Source organism: Misgurnus anguillicaudatus, chromosome 7, assembly GCF_027580225.2.
Source record: "Misgurnus anguillicaudatus chromosome 7, ASM2758022v2, whole genome shotgun sequence".
Taxonomy (NCBI): Eukaryota; Metazoa; Chordata; class Actinopteri; order Cypriniformes; family Cobitidae; genus Misgurnus; species Misgurnus anguillicaudatus.
The window spans coordinates 10312086-10333149 of NC_073343.2; the positions used below are offsets into that span (position 1 = coordinate 10312086).

Consider the following 21064-nt stretch of genomic DNA (forward strand, 5'->3'; position numbering starts at 1 on the left):
CTGCATATTGTGCATGTCTCCCTTATTTAACACACCTGATTCAGATCATCAGCTCATTAGGATAGAGTCTATGAACTGAACTGAGTGCGTCAGATATGAGAGACATCCAAAATGTGCAGAGCGGCGGGTCCCGAGGACTGGAGTTGAGAACCACTGCCTTAGAAGCTTCCTAAAAATCTCTCTCAGATAGCTCTATTAGGGTGGGGGATTTTAAACAAGTGGTTTTGCACCTATTTGGCTCCCCCTACTGGCTTAACTTGCAATCTCATTACTGATTGGCTGACTTTGCTGCCACTCAAAAAATGTAACCAATTATTTTAAAGTGGAGGGGCAGTGAGATGCCTATGATGTCATAAGCATCAGTTTTTCAGATTGGGCCGTTTTCTGGCTGACATTTTTAAAAGAGGAATTTCTATAAGACTGAGATGTTTAGCATGTTTAGCACTTTTTGTATGTTTGTGAATGCGGGTAGACCACCATTATTCAACAAAAACAAGGTAAAATGGTTTTTCATTCTCTGTCCCCTTTAAGACAACTCATAGTCTGGGATTAGCTTAAGCCCTGTCTGGGAAACCGCTTATAGTGTGTCTGAGCACTATCCTCAGAAAGTTTGTATTTAAATGCACTTGCTCGGTTGATCTGTCACAGATATTGTACCTGATAGCTACATTTTTAAGATTAATGATCTTCCCACACAAAAGACAGTGATTTATTTGAGTCATTTAACAGCCTTTTTTGTTATTTATTGTAGGTACTATCAGCCGTTTCCCCTACTGAAATTCACTTGCACTGTTTTTAATCACGTTTATAAATGATTGTTAGAATAATGTCTAGTATTGACTCAGATTAACTTTATTGTTATGTTTTTTTTCTTCACCCAGGTTGAAGGAAGAGATTAAAACTAGCGAGCAAAAGGTGAACAGTCTGACAGTCGACCTGCGCAGGAAAGATGATGATTCATCAGATATTCGAGAGAAACTTTGCGACTCAAAAAAGCAGATACAGCAGGTGCAGAAAGAGGTGAGAAATCACTCATCCCGAAACTTCATCTTCTGTGCCGAAATGTGTCATATCTTGAATTGAGCCTAACTGACCTTTATGCGCTTTCATAGATCTCTTCAATGTGCGATTCAGAAAAATCTTTAAGACTGAAGCTCAGCGATTTAGAAAAGATTTAATTGCAACTTCAGAATGAGATCGCGAGCAGGGACCGTGTCATCCACCAGCTGAAAGCCGTAAGCATCATCCAGCGATGAATACCAAAGTACATGTGTCCTCATTGCTTTTTATTAGAATTCAAATATTGAGTTATTTTTCATTGATCCCAAATAGGAACGATCTTCTAATTCCAAATCAGAAGAACATCTGTTACTCCATCAAAAAGCATCTAATGGTATGTGAATTATTAAACATTTTTACTTCCTCATTAGTGTGTCTTTGATCGTCTGCTGTAATGCACTGTTTGTGTTTAATAGTTTAAATGTGTTTACTGGCCCAGGCTTGTTAATATGAAAATGAATGTTAATGTTTGCTGCTGATTGTGTGTGTAGATTTGCAGGAGCGTGAGCGTGTTATAGAAGACATGCGTTTGGCTCTGACAGAACAGGAAGAAACGCAGACACAGTTGGATCTAGAGTTATAAAACAGAGAGGCTCAGATAAATGAGCTCACACGGGGTATGAGACTAAATAGATAAAATCGCATCAATGAAACATAATTGTACAGCAGTGAACATTATATGATTAAATAGATAATGTATCTGAAAATTGTCATAATTTACTCACACATTTCAGTCCAAATCTGCGTGGTGGTGTTTTTCTGTTTAACACAGCAGTTGGAATTTATTTTAAAGAGCCCCTATTTTCCGTTTCATGATTTTACATTTCTTTCTGTAATGGCGCTTTTTCATTGCACGGGTACCCCATGGGTCAGGTTTTGTCAGCTCAACTTCTTTGGCTTGCTTAGTTTTCCATTGAAAAGTTTAGTACCAGTTCAGAGTGGGAGGGATTATAGGCATGTCATTATATTTGCGCTGCCTACTGCTGTGACATCATACAAAAAGTGGGAGCGAGCATCGTTGGAATGCAATGTTTCCCATGCATTTATTTATGGTCAGTCCGCCACAAAATCAAAATAAATAGAACCAGCATAAATAGATGTTTGCACATTGTGTTTATCACTATACCACGGTCTCAGATGACAGTTTCTGTACAAACACCCATGGTGTCGCTCGAAGTGCTCTGCTTAGTTGCAAGCATGGTCTGCTCGACGACGAGGTGTTGTGGGGGGTGCCGGTTTCAGAATTGGTGAGGGCGGTTATGACGGGAGTGAAATGTGACGGTTTGTAACATAACCGGGGTGGGGGTGCGTTTTGCGCGTTGCGACGTTCGTCTGTTATAGGACAACTGACAAACGAGCAGTCACTGATTAGCTACTTGCTCTACGTTTATTTAAAATTAACAGCAAGACAACTAGCAGTGAATGTGATTTCACCGCTATAACCCAACGACCCCCTTCTTTAGACTAGGAAGCATCTCCCTCTAACCCGTCGTTTAAAACAATTGACCATTCGCAGTGAGCTTGATTGACAGGTGATCTGACCAATCATAATTCTTCGCCATCCAAAGCAGTCAGGAGAGTTCGTAGATTAACATTGGAGGATTTGAACTTGAAAAGCGGAGTGTACTGACGCCTTTCCGCGGATAAAACAACATTCCTCCTTATGATTATTCATGTTTATTTGATGCTATAAATTAACTAGAAGGAAGAGATGATTTGAAAGGTGAGACTTTGTGTAATATGTTGATTCTCATCCTGTGGATGTTTTTGCCGCTAAAAGGGAGTTTGAGAACTTGCAACAAAGCACAAGTGACAGGTTTGCTCGAGACAGCGCAAGCACGAAGATAAAGCTAATCGTGCGTTTTAAAGCATGCAGCAATGATGCTAGTAGGGACGATTCTCTCAGACCAATCAATGATCTACAGTGTTTTCACGGCACAAATCTCAAAGTCTGTAATGACACGAGATTTCAAAGATACAGCATCATGGGGGTGCATTTCTAGATATCGAAAGTCCCGCCTAAGTCTTCTACACATCTCCTTAAATAACCAGAGAACAAAGCATATAGGAGTTTGGTATTGATTGGTTGTTGTAAAATCAGGGGTGTAGCCTAATATACATACAGTGGGTGATTAGTCAACATGTCTAAGTTAGGAGTTGTCTCCCAACATTAGGTTAAGTTTACTTATTTATTGTCACAGATTAACATTGAATCCTGTTGTCATATTAACAAACCCAAATGTACCACTTGCATTAAAACACTTCATATAACACCAAACAAAACCAGTTTCACATTCTTTGTACATGTAGAATGTATTACTTTTATAAAACATGAGGAGAGGGGGACAAGAAAGTGTGGTCGGGTGTGACTCTGTCCCACACCATGGGGTAACTGTCTTGGGGGGTAGATGTGAATTCTTTGAGGAAGGTTTCGGGGTAGATGTGAATTCTTTGTGGAGGGTTTCAGATGATAATTCAACAAGGAATTAGGAAGCGGTTTCCTGTGGATTCAGCCATTTGTTGCTGGCTTCAGGAAATACCTTTTGTCAGGGTTTGGCACCACCATTCAGCTCTTACATTACAAACATGGTGAAGTCAAAAGAATGGTCCAGGAAGACAAGAGAAGAGGTGATTAATCTTCACAGGAAGGGCAATGGCTATAAGAAGATTGCAAAGATGTTAAACATACCAAGAGACACCATAGGAAGCATCATTCGCAAATTCAAGGCAAAGGGCACTGTTGAAACGCTTCCTGGTCGTGGCAGAAAAAAGATGCTAACTGCGACTGCTGTGCGCTATCTGAAGCGTAGAGTGTAAAAAAGTCCCGGTGTGACTGTTGAGGAACTGAGAAAAGATTTGTCAGATGTGGGTACTGAAGTTTCTGCTCAGACAATACGGCGCACCCTGCGTACTGAAGGCCAGAACTCCCAGGCTCACCCCCTTGCTGTCTCCAAAGAATAAGAAGAGTCGACTGCAGTATGCCAAAAGTCATGTGGACAAACCACAGAAGTTTTGGGATAGTGTTCTGTGGAAAATTAGAACTGTTTGGGCCCATGGATCAACGCTATGTTTGGAGGAGGAAAAACAAGGCCTATGAAGAAAAGAACACCTTGCCTACTGTGAAGCATGGTGGGGGGTCAATCATGCTTTGGGGCTGTTTTGCTTCTGCAGGTACAGGGAAACTTCAGTGTGTGCAAGGTACCATGAATTCTCTTCAGTACCAGGAGATATTGGATGACAATGTGTTGCAGTCCCTCACAAACCTGAGGCTTGGGAGACGTTGGACCTTTCAACAGGACAATGATCCCAAGCATACCTCCAAATCCACTAGAGCATGGTTGCCGAAAAAAGGCTGGAACATTTTGAAGTGGCCATCGCAGTCACCAGACTTAAATTCGATTGAGAACCTCTGGTGGGACTTAAAGAAAGCAGTTGCAGTGCGCAAGCCTAAGAATGTGACTGAACTGGAGGCTTTTGCCCATGATGAATGGGCGAAGATACCCGTAGATCGCTGCAAGACACTTGTGTCAAGCTATGCTTCACGTTTAAAAGCTGTTTTAACTGTAAAAGGATGTTGTACTAAGTACTAAGATTGAATGTCACTTGGGGGTTGAATAAAACTGATAATGATGTGAGCACAGAAATGTGCAGCCCAAAATTTGAGACCGCGCGGACAGTGCGCGTACAGTCCGCGTACAACAGCGCATGCGCGTGAATATATTTAGACAGGGCACTCCACTATAAACAATTATACAAAGGATATAGACAGCATTTGCACACACACTATCGTTTTTCTTCTTTAACTTTTACTTCTTCCAAGAACATTAAGCTGTTGAGCATGCTCGTTACCATAATGTTTGATTCCTGTTCTTTGTTGTCTTGTTGTTTGTTCTAAACTGTGTTTGCAATGGCGGAATCAGTTACTTTTATTCATTTATCCTAATGTTTTAATGTACTGTAAATGTCGCCAAATCAGTGCTGCCCTGACAGCCTGTTAGACTAATAATTTGAATAAGAAATCATTTGTATTGCGAATAGTGTCGAACACGGCCATCCGCGTGTAGCCGCGGGGAGTATACTCGAAAAGCTGTGCGGACGCGGAAAAAAGTATACCCGGGCCTTAACATTAAATAGCATTAAATTTGTCCTAAACGGTTAACGATTAACATAAGTTAGGCTGCTAACGCATATTCTGGATCTTGAAATAGACTTTGACTAAGCTCACGCTATTTAACGTGCACGTGCGGTTGTCCTACGCGATGCCTCGCAGCGCTTTTCGCCCGGAAAACCCCCTTGAAGCACCGGCTAGCCTTTCAAGGTGTGCAAATACAAACATTAAAAGACAGTCAATGCTAATGTAAAACCTGGCTGGATAAGGATATGATGGTGAAATCTGACGCATTTAACTTCAGTGTTAAAACTGATAAAATAATTGCTGTCTGTGGTTATATGGGCTATAATGGCAATCTTTTTTTTATAATATGGGAAAAAAGAACTATAAATTAGTTCATTTTTGGAACTGTGAACTAGATCAAAATTTTGAAATATGAACTATGAACTGAACTAGTTCATTTTAAAATTTGTGAACTGTGAACTGAACTAGTTCATGTAGAAAGTGAACTTTCCCAACACTGGCCTTAATTATATGTGGCATTGATTCAACAAGGAGCTGAAACCATTCTTTAGAAAGGTTGGCCCTTATTGATAGGATAGCATCTTGTAGTTGATGGAGATTTGTGGGGTGCACATCCAGGACACGAAGCTCCCGTTCCACCACATCCCAAAGATGCTCTATTGGGTTGAGATCTAGTAACATTTTAGTACAGTGAACTCATTGTCATGTTCAAGAAACCAATTTGAAATGATTCAAGCTTTGTGACATGGTGCATTATTATGCTGGAAGTAGCCATTAGAGGATGCGTACATGGGGGTCATAAAGCGATGGACATGTTCAGAAACAATGCTCAGGTAGGCAGTGGCATTTAAACGATGCCCAATTGACACTAAGGGGCCTAAAGTGTGCCAAGAAAACATCCCCCACACAATAACACCACCACCACCAGCCTGCACAGTGGTAATGTCAGGTGTGGGGAAGACAGAACCCAAGTGCAGACAGCTCTCAACCAAAAATACTTTTATTATATAACAAAAACACCCTCGAGGGGGTAAAACAAAGACAATAATCCAAAAGAATATTATAACATAACATGACACTAAACAGGGCAGGATGTGACAAAACAAGAACACAAGACATCATCATAGATGAACAATGATCCAGCACGAGACAGTAGACACAGGCTCTGTTTACACGTACATGGTTATTTTTAAAAACTGAGAGATTTACCTCCGTTTGTGCCCCTCGTTTACACGCAAATGGAGAACTCGCCTCTGAAACCGATTGTTTCTAAAAACTCCGGCCAGAGTGGAGATCTTGAAAATCTTTGGTTGCACGGTTGCATGTAAAGTGAGACAAACGGATGTTTAAGCAGGCAACGTCACAGAGTATGCGCCAGAGCTCGCACCTACGTCAAAAGTGCGACCCATGTTTACATGTGACTGCTACTCTGAATGCTTCCAAGATCACATTTATGTTCGTGCAAACTCGTTTCGTGTGCTTGTATTTGCAAATACAGCTGCTCCATTATGTCGAGGAGCAGAGACGAGTGCTCGGAGGTCAGCAATTTTACGCGTGTTTGACTTCATGCAGCGCTGCAAGAACCAACGGACGGATGATGTCAAAGTACCGCGAGAGCAATTCAAAATTACACCTCTACGTGTGATTCCTCAACTCGCTCTCGCGGTACGTCAACGTCATCAATCATCTACTGCAACAACTCCTCCCTCCAACATGAAGAGCCAGTTCACGTCACCACCAGCGCTGCCGGTGATTGGCTTACGTGGGCTTGAGCGTCTCTTGACAGCAAATATGCACGGGTACGTGTAAATAAACACTTTTCTGAAAACTGACATGTGTGCACGATATTATTTTTGATACCGGCGAGGTTGAAATGTCCGTTTATGAAAATAGCCGTCCACGTGTAAACATAGCCACAAGGGCATTAAATAGGGGAGAACTAAACAAGGGAACAAGGACACACAGGTGAAGGGAGTTAACTAATAATGAATAATTAACAAGGGAACAAGGGGGCAGGGTTAAGACTAAGACAGGAGAGCCAGAGGAACACAAACACAAGCCACGTGACTCCACACAAAACAAGACAACAGTAATAAGGGCTGCCATGATCCTGTCACATGAAACAAGGGAAAATACATACAGTGCTGACAGGATCATGACAGTACGCCCCTCTTAAGGGACGCCTCCTGGCGTCCTCAGGAAACAGAACATAACACAAGGCATGACATGACATAAAGACAAAGTCCATGGGGCAAAACAGTGCCAGGGATCCGGACCCCCAAGACAAGAAGCGGGACACCTGTCACCGCAAGGAGGTGGGCTTGGGATCCCGCGCCGCTCTAGGCTCACCGGCCAGCCACGCCCACGCGGGGCTCGTCAACCAGGAACACGCCTGCAGAGCTTGCAGACCGGGAACACTCCCACGGAGCTCGCCGGCCGGGAACAGGCACCCGGAACTCTCCCTCCAAAAAGCCGGCACTCGCGGCACGCCGTCTGGGAAGCAGGAACTCCTCCTTAGCTCCCCAACCAGAACCGGCACCAAAACAGCCATCCCGGAACAGGAACCCACGGCTAACAGTCCCGGGACGCGTGCTCGTGTTCTCACCGCCCAGGATCTTGCGGCTCCCTGAACAGGAACGCCTTCTTGCAGTCCTCCCTCCAGGGACCCGCGGCTCACCGACCAGGAACACGGGCCTCACGTCTCGCACACCAGACGACACCAGATGACAGGAACACACTTGAAGGACGCGAAACTAAACTTGGTTAACAAAAAAAAAACAGAGCTGTCTGCTGGGTTCTAGAATGCCTGGATCATTCTGTCAGGTGTGGGGAAGACAAAACCCAAGTGCACACAGCTCTCAACCAAAAATACTTTTATTATATAACAAAAACACCCTCGAGGGGGTAAAACAAAGACAATAATCCAAAAGAATATTATAACATAACATGACACTAAACAGGGCAGGATGTGACAAAACAAGAACACAAGACATCATCATAGATGAACAATGATCCAGCACAAGACAGTAGACACAAGGGCATTAAATAGGGGAGAACTAAACTAGGGAACGTGGACACACAGGTGAAGGGAGTTAACTAATAATGAATAATTAACAAGGGAACAAGGGGGCAGGGTTAAGACTAAGACAGGAGAGCCAGAGGTACACAAACACAAGCCACGTGACTCTCCACACAAAACAAGACAACAGTAATAAGGGCTGCCATGATCCTGTCACATGAAACAAGGGAAAATACATACAGTGCTGACAGGATCATGACAGGTAACGCCAAATTCTAACTCTACCATCTGAATGTCTCAACAGAAATCAAGACTCATCAGACCAGGCAACATTTTTCCAGCCTTCAACTGTCCAATTTTGGTGAGCTCGTGCAAATTGTAGCCATTTTTTCCTTTTTGTAGTGGAGATGAGTGGTACCCGGTGGGGTCTTCTGCTGTTGTTTCCTATCCGCCTCAAGGTTGTGCGTGTTGTGGCTTCACAAATGCTTTGCTGCATACCTCGGTTGTAACGAGTGGTTATGTTAGTCAAAGTTGCTCTTCTATCAGCTTGAATCAGTCGGCCCATTCTCCTCTGACCTCTACCGTCAACAAGGCATTTTCGCCCACAGGACTGCTGCATACTGGATGTTTTTCCCTTTTTACACCATTCTTTGTAAACCCTAGAAATGGTTGTGTGTGAAAATCCCAGTAACTGAGCAGATTGTGAAATACTCAGACCTGGCACAAACAACCATGCCACGCTCAAAATTGCTTCAATCACCTTTCTTTCCCATTCTGACATTCAGTTTGGAGTTCAGGAGATTGTCTTGACCAGGAACACACCCCTAAATGCATTGAAGCAACTGCCATGTGATTGGTTGATTAGATAATTGCATTAATGAGAAATTGAACAGGTGTTCCTAATAATCATTTAGGCGAGTGTATATTGTCAGCTTCACTTTAACTGAAATATGGAAATATGGCCATTGCCAGAAAATCTTACCAACATAAAGAACAACAAACTTAATGTTTCTTACAATCAGCCAATTATTTCAACAGTATTACAGCTTGAGTATAGATTTCAACAGCATTTTTAGCATTAAAATAGTAATTATCATGACCTGCATGTGTGATTTGAAATAAAAATGTTTAAGACTGGGGCATTCATTCAGTTTCATCGTACCAGAATCCTTACCTTAAGCGATAGAGTGTTTAATTACTGAGGCACTTAACCAAAAGGTTGCAAGTTTGATCTTTACAAATAGAGATTCCAACAAGAGACACTTTCATTCACTTCACCCTTTGTAAAGTTTGCTCTAGAAAGGCTCAAAAATAACATTTGCTGTAGCAAGTAGTGCTATAGAAATAAAACTACTTGATACTACTACTTGATAGGTCACTGTCCTTATCATGAGTCATGGTCTTTGGTAACTCTCAGATATAGATTTACACAGTTGCTAAGTGTCTCCTTGTAAGGCAAACATTACTGTCTGCCCCAAACCATTGCGAATCATTGATTTTGATTGATGGCTAATGGACTGCTTACCGTGCTTCACACTCTTACTGTAAACCTCAGATGTATCATAGACTGCTCTTATGAGTAATCACGCTTGTGCTCAAGCACCTGTTCAGCTCGCGGTTTAAGGGAATGAACGCCTTGCAGAAACACCTGCAAAAAGGCGCCCGCTGATAGATGACAACAGACCAAATCTATCTGTCCGTAAGAGGTGAGGAGGTATCTGTGACTCTGTCACTAGTACTGTGGAGCTATTTAAAGCCTATATTACCGACTGTCATCACATGTGCATTGTCATGTAAGAAGCTTTTAGACATCATACCATACCTGTCATGCTTTACACAACATGTGACATTTAAAATAGTATTGTTAACAGTACTTGACTGCCTCTCAAGAACTACGTAAGGGTAACATAACACTGAAAACAAGCCCATGACATGGGAAAACCATAGGTGAAAACATAAAAGAATACAAGAACAAAAAAGTTCTTCATAACGTAGGGGTGAGCAGGGCAATACAGGGTTAATTGTATCACAGCTATTTTACATAGTTACACTCTCAGAAATAAAGGTACAAAAGTTGTCACTGGGACAGTACCCTTTCAAAAAGGAACACCAGTGCAGTTTAAAGGTACATATTGGCAGTTCAAAGATACATATTCGTACCTAAATGGTACATATTAGGACATTTTTTAAAGGTTAGTGCCCCAGTGACAGCTTTGTACATTTATTTTTGACAGTGTACACAGAGCCGAGCAATCTGTGCTTTCATTTTTTCCCTCAAGGTCAGAAGGTCTCCTGTGAATTAGTGAAAAGTTTGGAGTTTGTGAATGTGTTTTTTTCTGAGTTGGGTGTGTAAGTCACCAAATCAAACCTTATATTATTTTAATTACTGTCTTGCTACCTAAAACATAGCACCATATTGAACATATTGAGTAATTTTACTTGATTACTGTACTTAAGTATTATTTTGGGGTATTTTTACTTTACTTGAGTACAATTTAAAATCAATACTTTTACTCAATTTCATTTTTTAAGAAAAAAAGTACTTTTTACTCCTTACAATTTTATTTACAGGATAAAAGTATGTATTTTTTAGAGATCACTTTTTTCTATTTTCCCTTGCTCTTACCAAACCAACTGAATTGGGCTGATGGCCAGTTTAATTTAAATGTTATTTTAATGTTAGCTCCCTGAAATTCTTACGGCCGTAGCTCGGGCACCTTAAAGCAACACCAAAGAGTTTTTTTAACCTTAAAATAACGTTTCCAACAGGGCAGTGCAGAGACCATTGGAGGGTCTGGTGCTGAAAGATTAAAAAGTGCAATTAGCTCGCTGACACGCAAGCACACAACTGAAACAAATAATAAAATAATACAGAATAGAAAGATGATTTTAAGTCTAACGTTTTTCTTTATTTTCCTTGCAAATAGAGTGAGGCAGAAAAATCTATAGACTGAGTTTTATATCTATATATTTATGCATTTGGCAGCCACTTTTATCCAAAACGACTTACAGTGCATTTCATTTTGTGTTTGTGTGTGTCAACAGTATATGCAGCTTTGAAATTATATGATATATATTATATATTGCATTGTGACATTAAGATACTATTACGATTACAGGCTTGTGTTTTTGTTGTCATATTTAAAATATAATTCTATTCTATTCTAATCCTGTTCGAAATTTGTATACAAAGAGAGTACATGTTTTAGTTTTGAATCGTGTTTGTGTTGTGTTTTTGCACCCTTTGATGCCTTGATGACAGGGCAATAAAATAATGACATTCATCTCCTTTCATTCATTTTTCTTTCATTCATTACCCAACATCAGCTCCCATTGTCTTTTATCAAAGGCGAGTCCAGGAATCGTAAATTCAATATGATACAAAAATTAAACTAGTTTTTTACCGTATTCATCGGATCTTGCTCTTCCAACAAACTCCGCGTGATAGGTGGATGACATTAGAACAGCGCGAGAGCGATTTAAAATCAAACTCCTCCGTATGATTTCCCGAATATGTCTCGCGGTACTTTGATGTCATGTGCGTTTCGGTTCTTGCATTGCTGCGTGAAGTTGAGCACACCTAAAAACTCGAGACAGTTACCTGTATGAATTCCCGGCAGAGAACGTCCCTGCCTTTGCTTCATCCATTGTTTTTATATGGGAAGAATGTTTTCTTTTCAGCGTGAGAAATGCAATGACGTGTGATGGCTGAAATGCGTGTGTCTCACGCCGAATGCGTGAGACTTGAGAGCCCTGTTTGCATCTAACGTTCTAGAGATGTTAATACACACAGACAGCAATAAACAAAAGCTGTGCATGCTCTCCTCACGTTGTTCTTGTAAAATAATAATAATATAACAAGCATACCGCTTCGGTTCAATGCCGGCTCGAGGGGGATCCTCCCTGTACTGCGCACCGTGTCGTGCACGTGTGGGCGCTGCTAGGGCTGTGAGCTAGTGATCATCCCTAAAGAGATTGTCCAATGAAAGGTCAATATCATGTGACTAATTTTATTTGCGTCTAAATTATTTTTTATTAATTTTACTAATAATTAGAGTGGGCAGGCCTTCACAAAAGGGCATTTAATTACAAAAAAAATGCCTTGACAAAAAGGGCACTTTGGTCATCCAGGGGTAAAGGGGCAGGTGCTTGGGCACCCACCGCCCCCCCCCCCCCCCTCTGCACGTGCCTGGTTTCCAAAAAAGTTTCAGTCGTTCATTAACTCGAAACAGGGTGAACGGCACTTTCACATTCACTTAGCAGCCCTCTATCGGCCAAAACCGGACTAAAGAAGTTTCCAACCGTCGGGTCGCGGTCCTGTAGTTTGTGTGAAAACTACAAAAACTTGCATAACGGCAGACCTACAATCCAATCAGAACCAGCTATGCTTCAGTATGCTAAATTATTTACGACAGTGGTAATGAACAATTCCGCTTCTAACCTGTAGGGGTAGCAAAGAGCAAAAACTCTTTAGTGTTGCTTTAAGTTCGGGGCATTCGCCCTTCGAGTCCCTTATCCTACCCGAGAGAGCCTTTCCAACAAGCCAACCCCCGACTTTCTAACCCTTTCCAAGACACAGCGGTCATTCCCCTGATTTTCCCATGGCCGTAGCTTGGACACATTTGGGTTGCTTACTCTGCCCGAGGGGACTTAAGTCGCCCAAGCCATGGCCTTATAAAAATCGGGGAAAGGACCGATGTATCTAGTCCAGGGAAAGGGCTAGAGACTCGTGGGTGGGCTCGTTGGAAAGGCCACTCGGTTAGAGTAAGCGAAGGACAAACGCCCCAGACTTAAGGCGCCAAAGCTAAGGCCAAGGGTAAATCCGGGACGGGTCAACCATATCTTGGCAAGGGAAAGGGCTAGAGACTCGCGGGTGGGCTCGTCGGATGAAGATTTTTTTAGCTTCTTTGAAACCGACAACACATGAAGCCAGCAAAGAGTTGGATGGATATCTGTCCTGTGTTTCAGGCACCAGAGAGCTCTGCTCATGTTCCCTGCTATTTGCAGCCTCTCTATCAAGACTAAGACCAAATCTGGTTTTAGTGCATATCCGATTGGACCCACTGTCCACATTGTGTATCACAACTGCTTAGATATGTAGCGTTTTGCGGTTTTCCGGATTATCTGTCTCTATGGCAATGACATCACAACAATTGTGTTTACATTTTACGTGATGTGATAGCATGACGAACCAAAAAGCTACAAAAATACAATCAGAGTGGTCAGACTTAAATGTATTTCTGGAAATGTGATTTGAACCTCTGGATATAGCATGAAACGGATAAAAAAACAGATTTCATTTGGTTTTGGCCATTTACACGTTCTAAATGTGATTGAATTCCAATCAGATATGCACGAAAATCAGATATGGATTGACAGTGTGAACAAGGTCTAACTGTGGGTTTACACCAGATGCGAGTTCAACGATTTGCGCGAGTAGATAATATATACAAAGTCAATGTGAAGACGCGATCAGAAGCGTCCTCACGTGGGGCGATGCGAAAGACGCGATATGGGCGGCGCGTTTGCCGTGTTCGCCTCAAACGCGTCTTCGCCCAAGTTGAAAATATTCAACTCGAGCAAAAAATTCGAATGACACGAAGTTAAATCCCATGAGTAATCTAGAGGGAGCAACGCGATGCGATTGCACGCTTCATGTTTGGTGTAAACCCACAGTAATACAACTCTTTTGTTCATCAGGAAGGATGAATTAAGGTGTCTCGTGCCTTTGGAATTTTGTGGGCGGTGAGAAAGTGAGACAGAAGTCATGGAATATGATCTAATGGCTTGTGTCACAGTCTGGACCTATATATATGAGCAATGATGGAGAGGGGCTACACAGATCATCAGGGAGCTGAGCAGGCACACTGATCGCTTTGAGACTAATTTACTTAAGAGGACTACATCCCTCATCACTGACAACATTACAACACAGGCACTACAAACAAAGAGCTGAAAACATAAACTCAAGACCCCAGACATGGGACTGCTGCGTGTTGAAGAACTGGTAAGTTTGTGCTGATGCACACAACATTCTGTATGTATGACTGCGGATGGGATTTTCTTATAATGTCTGAATGTGAACTACAGAGTTTGATTTTAAGATTTATGTGGGCAGACTACAGTGAATATAGTGCATGCACAAAGAAAGAAAGAAAAAGAAAGAGTGAGACATGGATAGATGACAAACAAGAAAGCAACAGTTTAAGGGAGGGGGTGATGTTATTAAATATCTGTCAGTGATTAAAGAGGATCCAACTGCAGGGGCCTTTCCTACTATTTTAAACAACTTGGATAACAACAAACGTCTGTAATTATTTATTTAGATACACAAAACAGCTGAACACTCCCTCTGCCCCACCCGCACAATCACTCTAAATTAAACTACATCTGCTTTAAACCACATGGCTCTTCTTTGGAGGCTGTTTAATCCTAGCAACAGTGTGTGTAATAATAAATGTACTGTTGCTCATATTACAGGTAACTGGGAAGAAAAGCGAGGGAAAGGGAACAGGAAGGGGCTGTGCAGAGGTGTTTCCTACAGGAGAATATGAGACCACCATCATTCAAGAGAAACAGGATGGTGTTCAGACGCACAAGGACCCCAATGAAAGCATCCAGAATGACAATAAACAGAATGAACAAAACATCAAACTCAATGTATGAATGCATACAACTTTACAAGAGCGAACATGGTTGAACATCTTACATGATAGCAGTATGAAAACAAAATCTATTGATTTCTTTTGTTAGGTCGACCGGTCAGGGCAGTTAAAACTAGAGACTGTAGAAGACCTCTACAACATTTTGCAGCTGAGAAAGAGGAGGAAGGAAAGAAAGACTCAAAAGCCAAAAAACAGCCAGAGCCTGACATCCTGGTAAGCTGGGTACTCATTACATTAAACTAAATGTAATCAGTGTACAAAACACATAAAACTGTTACAGTATGTAATAACGTGTCGATTCTCTGCCTGCATTTTTTCAGCCTGAAACCGTTGACCAGATAAAATAAAAATCTTTTGTCCTCTCCCTCTCTCTCTTTCTCTCAGTTTAAGCGCTCAGCTCTGCATAAGGCCAGTGCACAAGGTCACACAGAGATCATGAAGAAAATCCTGGAAAGAGGAGCATCAATGGAATACAAAGACAAGGTAGAACAAATGGGACTGTGTAGAATAATAATTATCATTTTACAATACAAGTCATAGATGCAAACTTCCATGTCATTGACTTTTTTTTATAATTCGTCATTATAAAATGTCTATAGCTGGATGCCAGAGCTGTGCACTGGGCCTGCAGAGGTGGAAGCCTCCCTCCCCTGGAGTTACTGCTGAATGAAGGAGCCAAATTCAATTCTAGAGACAAGGTAGATCCAAATCTTTCATGCAATATTCTTCAGAGCAAATAAAGCGATTGATTAATGTGACGGCGAACATAAGTTACACATTTACCAGAAAGTGCACTAACTAGTTTCCTTTTTGTGGATCTGCAGCTTAGTAGTACACCCCTCCATGTTGCGGTTCGAACAGGACATTACGAGTGTGCTGAACATCTCATTCACTGTGGAGCTGATGTGAATGCTAAAGACCGGGTGAGATATTTTTGCACTTCCTTAAACAATGCGAAAATGATTTGGACTTTCATTTAGCATATTTTTACACATTCACTGACACAACATTACGCTACTGTTTCTCTTATGCTAATGCTCTTTGTTTGTGCAGGATGGAGACACACCCATGCATGATGCAGTGCGGATAAATAGATTTAAAATGATAAAACTGTTGATGATGTATGGAGCCAGTCTTCATGCTAAAAACAACGTAAGTCCAATCTGGGTACATACTACAACTCAACATACACCACAATGTATTTACTTGGCGCCCTCTTGAGACAGATTGAGTTATTACAACTGACTTCATAAAATATTATATTTAGAGGCAAGAGATGCAAAAAAAGATAATGAGTGCTACTGTTTACAGATGTTGGTTTCTTTTCATCTGTTTAATAATAAATATCTTACACTGTTTACCTTAGAGAAGTCATATGTACAAATAAACCAATAAGAATTGGTTTTACTTATGCATACTGTAGATATATATCCTAAAATTGTGTTCTTTACAGGATGGAAAGACACCTTTGGAGAGTCTGCTTTCATGGCAAAAAGGAGTAAAAGACATCCTCAATAATTTTAATAAAGAGGCAGAACCAAAGCCAAATGACTTAACTTCCTTCCTACTGCTGAACTAAGTGACACGTTTCTTTCGTTCTTTTCGTTCTCTCTTTCGCAATACAGCATCAAATATATTTATGAGGTTATTTGTAAATATTGTTTTCTCACCCTGAAGATTTTAAGAAAACTTCAGTCAGTGGCCTGAGAGTTGTTTATTGGGTGGTTGGTTTGTGTTTGATTGTTTATTTATTTATTTGTGCATTTATTTAATGTAATTTTCATTGGTTTAAGATCTCAGTGAGTACGCTGAAATAATGTCCATGGCTATGTTTTGATCTTTTGAGAGACGTAGGCTACTGCAATTGTCTGGAGAGAGAAACAGAACTGAAACAGAATGTAAATGCGGGTCTGAGTATGTTTATTAAGTGAAGTTTATAATGATGGGTTTTATTTTTCTAATTGTTTTGTAACTATGGATTGGAATTGAGAAAGATATGGAACTGCATAGATGGAAGTCCCTAAAAAAGCACTTCAGAAACATGTAAAATGTGTTATTTTCATGAACACTTTCATAAAATTGTGCACCATTGTAATTTACTGTATGTAAATAAAATGTTTGGTATTTTGTGCCTCTGTTGAGTCTCAGATCTATTTTATTCCTAACAAACAATAACAACAAAAATGAAATAAACAACAAAAACATGTCATGAACACGGGCAATGACATCATCTTTACAAAACAAACTGAAAACGAGACATTTACACACTGACCTACTGTACTGCACCAATGCAGCGCCATGTAAATGCTGCGCATTTTGTAACGCCACTATGAAGTTCTCGAATGCGAGCTCCCAGCAGCCTTTGCCGTTGGTCTTGCTCATCCCATTGGAGGAATTTGAAAATAAGTACGCGCGGCTGTTTGGGAGATGAGACAACACAAATAAACCCTGTCAACGAAGTCGGAATTAATATCATACACAGTTTATCCTCCGACAGCCCTGTAAGTCAATGAAACGAACGTGTTTAATGCACAATTTTAGTGTTCTGTTGTGAAAGGTAGAGTTTATTTAGCGAAGATCTGGGTTTGTGTGTTTGGGAGTGTCCGTATGACAAATGTCTGCTAAACCTCCGAGAAAAAGTCTGTAAAGTGTGTGTATCACTGAACGCATTTTAAAAAGTCAAATCATCAGTGAAGTCATTAAGCGCCAATAAAAAATGGAAGAAGAAGTCATTCAGCGTGCAAACAAGAATTGCATTGACGTGCTAAAGGGATATTGCCACAACTTGTATTACGGTTATCTCAAACGTTACTGTTTGTTAATCATGTTTTACTTTACAGCAGGATGATGGAGTCGGGGCTAAAGGATGAAACGGTAAGACCTGAGATGATAGCAGTGGAAGATCTAAAGAGAAATTTATCATCCGAGTTCAGTGAGTGTTCCGATTTCCAGGTAAGCTGACAGCAGGCATGCTTTTATAAATGTACGGATTTTTACATTAAGGAATCTGTGATATGAACGCGTGGAAGGATTACATTAAGGATTGTTTTGTGTGCTGGTGTCTCTTTTGAAGGATTCGGTTGACCTGGAGAAGGAACATTTGAAGGTCTATCTCAGGATAAGACCATTTTCAGCAACTGAGATTGAGAATGGAGAATCACAGGTGAAAAATAATAGGAAAAGGATGTTGCACACACATAACAAGCACTCCATGACTAGGCCTTATTTATATTAGGACATTTAAGTAGTTTTTTTTTTTTACAAACAAACCTTAAATAAGCAATACTGATGTGCATCCTGAGACATATCAGTGCCATTGTTATATGTTAAGATATGTCAGTGCATGATATTTTTGAATTAAGGCAGCCCATACATGCAATTTAGTCTGGGACCAGGATAAGCCCTGTCTGCGCCCCTAAATGCTTCTGATTCTTGGGAAATGTTTAATTACTAGTTTTTCTAGTATTTGTGTATTTAGACTGTTAAACGTGCTGAAATTTTTTTTGTTAACTTCATATGTGGGTGATTCTCACGAAATCTAGACTAGCATCAGAATTGTTAAAAAGCCCTTAGAGACAATTTATTTTTGCACATATAAGATTAAGGTCTTCTATTTCCTATAGAATTATTTACATTTTTTGTCATTATAAAAAAATTATCATTACCGCAACACGATATTACATTTAATATTTGCATTTACAAACTCATTTTTCGGCAATGAGAACTAAAAAGTTGTCTTGGTAATATGACAAACAAATTTTCAAGTTTTATCTGGAGAGAAAAAAATAAGAACTGCTTACCTGGTAGCCATCTTGAGTGTCACAGTCAATTATGTCCCTTTCAACAATTTTTTTTGAAAATGTTAGATCCTTGAGGGTTTAAACAATGATTGAAAATTGTTGCGGAGGATGAGAAAATTGGTTTTTGGACACATTTATATTCCTTATTTTTGTCTCTACATTTACCAATGATCACCTAATACCACATGTTTCTTTACTGTAATGTTTATAGTATAACATGCACTGAAGTATTTTATTTTGTAGATTTTTTAAATTATAAATATTTCCATGTCAAAGAACCCATATCCAGTCATGGACACATTGCAGTAATGAAAATGTTCCTTTTAAATGTAGAAAAAAAATTGCTTTGTATGATGTCATTTGAAATCATGTGCAAAATAGTACACGAAGAGATGTTTGTAACTGTATGCTTCTTATTTTGATACTTTTACTTGTTTCATGACACCTCATAAGTCTAAAATGTTTCATGACACCTCATAAGTCTAATGCACTGAAATTAACAGGGTAAAAATACCTTGGATGTTTTTTTCCAGTCTTACACAAATTTTGCGATCGAATATTTTGACTGGACAATTTGTAGAAATTAATTTTTGTTTTATGATGCGTGTTAGATTATTTGCAATGTGCTATTGATTTCTATAGGTTATAGCAATAATTGTTTAAGTTAGTTCAATGGTAGTATTCAACATAATTGGAAATTTCCATTTATGTGGTTAAAATGATAAAACATTCCACAATTTCAGTGGGGTAGTATTGCCCTTCAAAAAGTTTGTTTCTGACATTAGTCTGTTTCCCATTGTGTGCCTTTCTGTAGGACTGTGTGGCCATGCAGCCTCCAGAGACTGTGCTTTTAAAAGCACCACGAACATCGCTCTCTGCCAGACTCAGTGATAAATCAGTTCCTGTTACAGCTCAACGTTTCCAGTTCTCTAAGGCAAGATGATGCACCAGCACTCTCCGTTTATAGTGATCGATGATGTGCAATAGTAGTTTTTCCTGTTTGTCAACCCTGAACAACTTTAATCTTTGTACTTAAAAAGTTTGAGATCAGGTTTTGTACTTTGTTTTGGTCAGTTTGAGTCTTCAGTGTGTTTTTTATTTTTTGACTGTATTTTTAGGTTTATGGTCCAGACACAACGCAGAAGGAGATGTTTGATGGTACAGTGAAGAGCCTTGTCCAGCATGTGCTTGAAGGACAGAATTCTCTGGTGTTTACATACGGTGTTACTAATGCAGGGAAGACCTTCACCTTTTTAGGTCTGTGTATTTTGTATATATTCTACTTATTTTTTCTTTTACACCAAAACTGAAAAAAACCCCACCTGTGATGTTAAATATCTCATCTTTTCTTTCTTTGTATTATGCTATTAGAAACGTGTTTTAGAAATAAGTAGTAATTTGCAAAATATTATTTCAAGCATGTTGACTGTGCTAATGCCTCAGGTCCAGATAATGATCCAGGCATCCTGCCTCGTTCCCTCAACATGATCTTTGGCAGTTTAGAGGGCCGCATTTTTAACCAGATGTGCCTGAAACCTCAAAGGTGCAGAGATTTTATCAGGCTGACCAAAAAACAGGAAAACGAAGAAGAAATCACCAAGCGTAATCTACTTAAGCTCTTCAAAGAGGTACTGGAACACGGATACAGACATCAGATTGCTCTGAGACAGTGGATGTGTCTGAAATAGTCCCATTCACTATTCCCTACATTAATCCACCAATATAGTTCTCTTGAAGGAGTGAATCATACACTGATCTATGAAATCGAACACACCTGCTGTGTTTGTACTTAATTTATAGTGATCAAAGGCTTAGGGCATTCCCTATTCACCAGTAGTGGACACTCGTCGCAATATAAGCAATGACGCACATCCAAGTCAATGAGACAGAGGGAAGTTTGCGAGGGAAGGGAACAAAAATTTACAGTGGAACACAGCCTAGGATTTTGGACACTAGGGGAGAGCGGGCACAATCTAACGCTTTTTGGTTTTGGCTCAATCATTTAAAAAATATTTGAGTTTGATTAATTATATTGTTACACAAACAACACACATATCTCTGCTAAAAATGAACATTTGAAGTTTGTTTCTAGTACTTATCATTCTTGGACAATTACAACAAACGTGACAGAATTGCAAACGTTACAACTTACCCAATAGGTGGGGTTAATTGTGACAGGCAGGGGGTTTGCAGACATATTTCAAATCGATGCTATGTTTTAGTGAACAAGGCACTGATTAATATCACATAGCATTGGATTTGGTATCTTACACACCCAACTTAGAAACCCCCAAAAAACATATGAAAAAATGTACTTACATGCCACCAAAACACTTGTTCATCAATAACTCTCTGGAAAAACATTATACATTTCCATTAATTTGCT

The 21064-nt window shown here is 40.1% G+C and overlaps 1 protein-coding gene and 1 pseudogene across 4 annotated transcripts in view; both read left to right on the plus strand.

Annotated features, from left to right (window-relative positions):
• The first annotated feature begins 883 nt into the window (after window positions 1–883).
• On the plus strand, window positions 884–17014 carry LOC129417107 (uncharacterized; annotated as a pseudogene).
• A 225-nt stretch (window positions 17015–17239) lies between these two features.
• Window positions 17240–21064, plus strand: part of LOC129417104 (kinesin-like protein KIF20B) — a 39257-nt gene continuing 35432 nt past the window's right edge. For all 4 annotated transcript variants that reach the window (XM_073869403.1, XM_073869406.1, XM_073869404.1 and 1 more), the window contains exons 1-6: window positions 17240–17379; window positions 17719–17830; window positions 17952–18041; window positions 19493–19612; window positions 19797–19935; window positions 20122–20306. In XM_073869403.1, coding sequence (XP_073725504.1) covers window positions 17723–17830; window positions 17952–18041; window positions 19493–19612; window positions 19797–19935; window positions 20122–20306 — 642 coding nt within the window. In that variant the 5' untranslated portion in view covers window positions 17240–17379; window positions 17719–17722. The remainder of the gene's footprint in view (window positions 17380–17718; window positions 17831–17951; window positions 18042–19492; window positions 19613–19796; window positions 19936–20121; window positions 20307–21064) is intronic.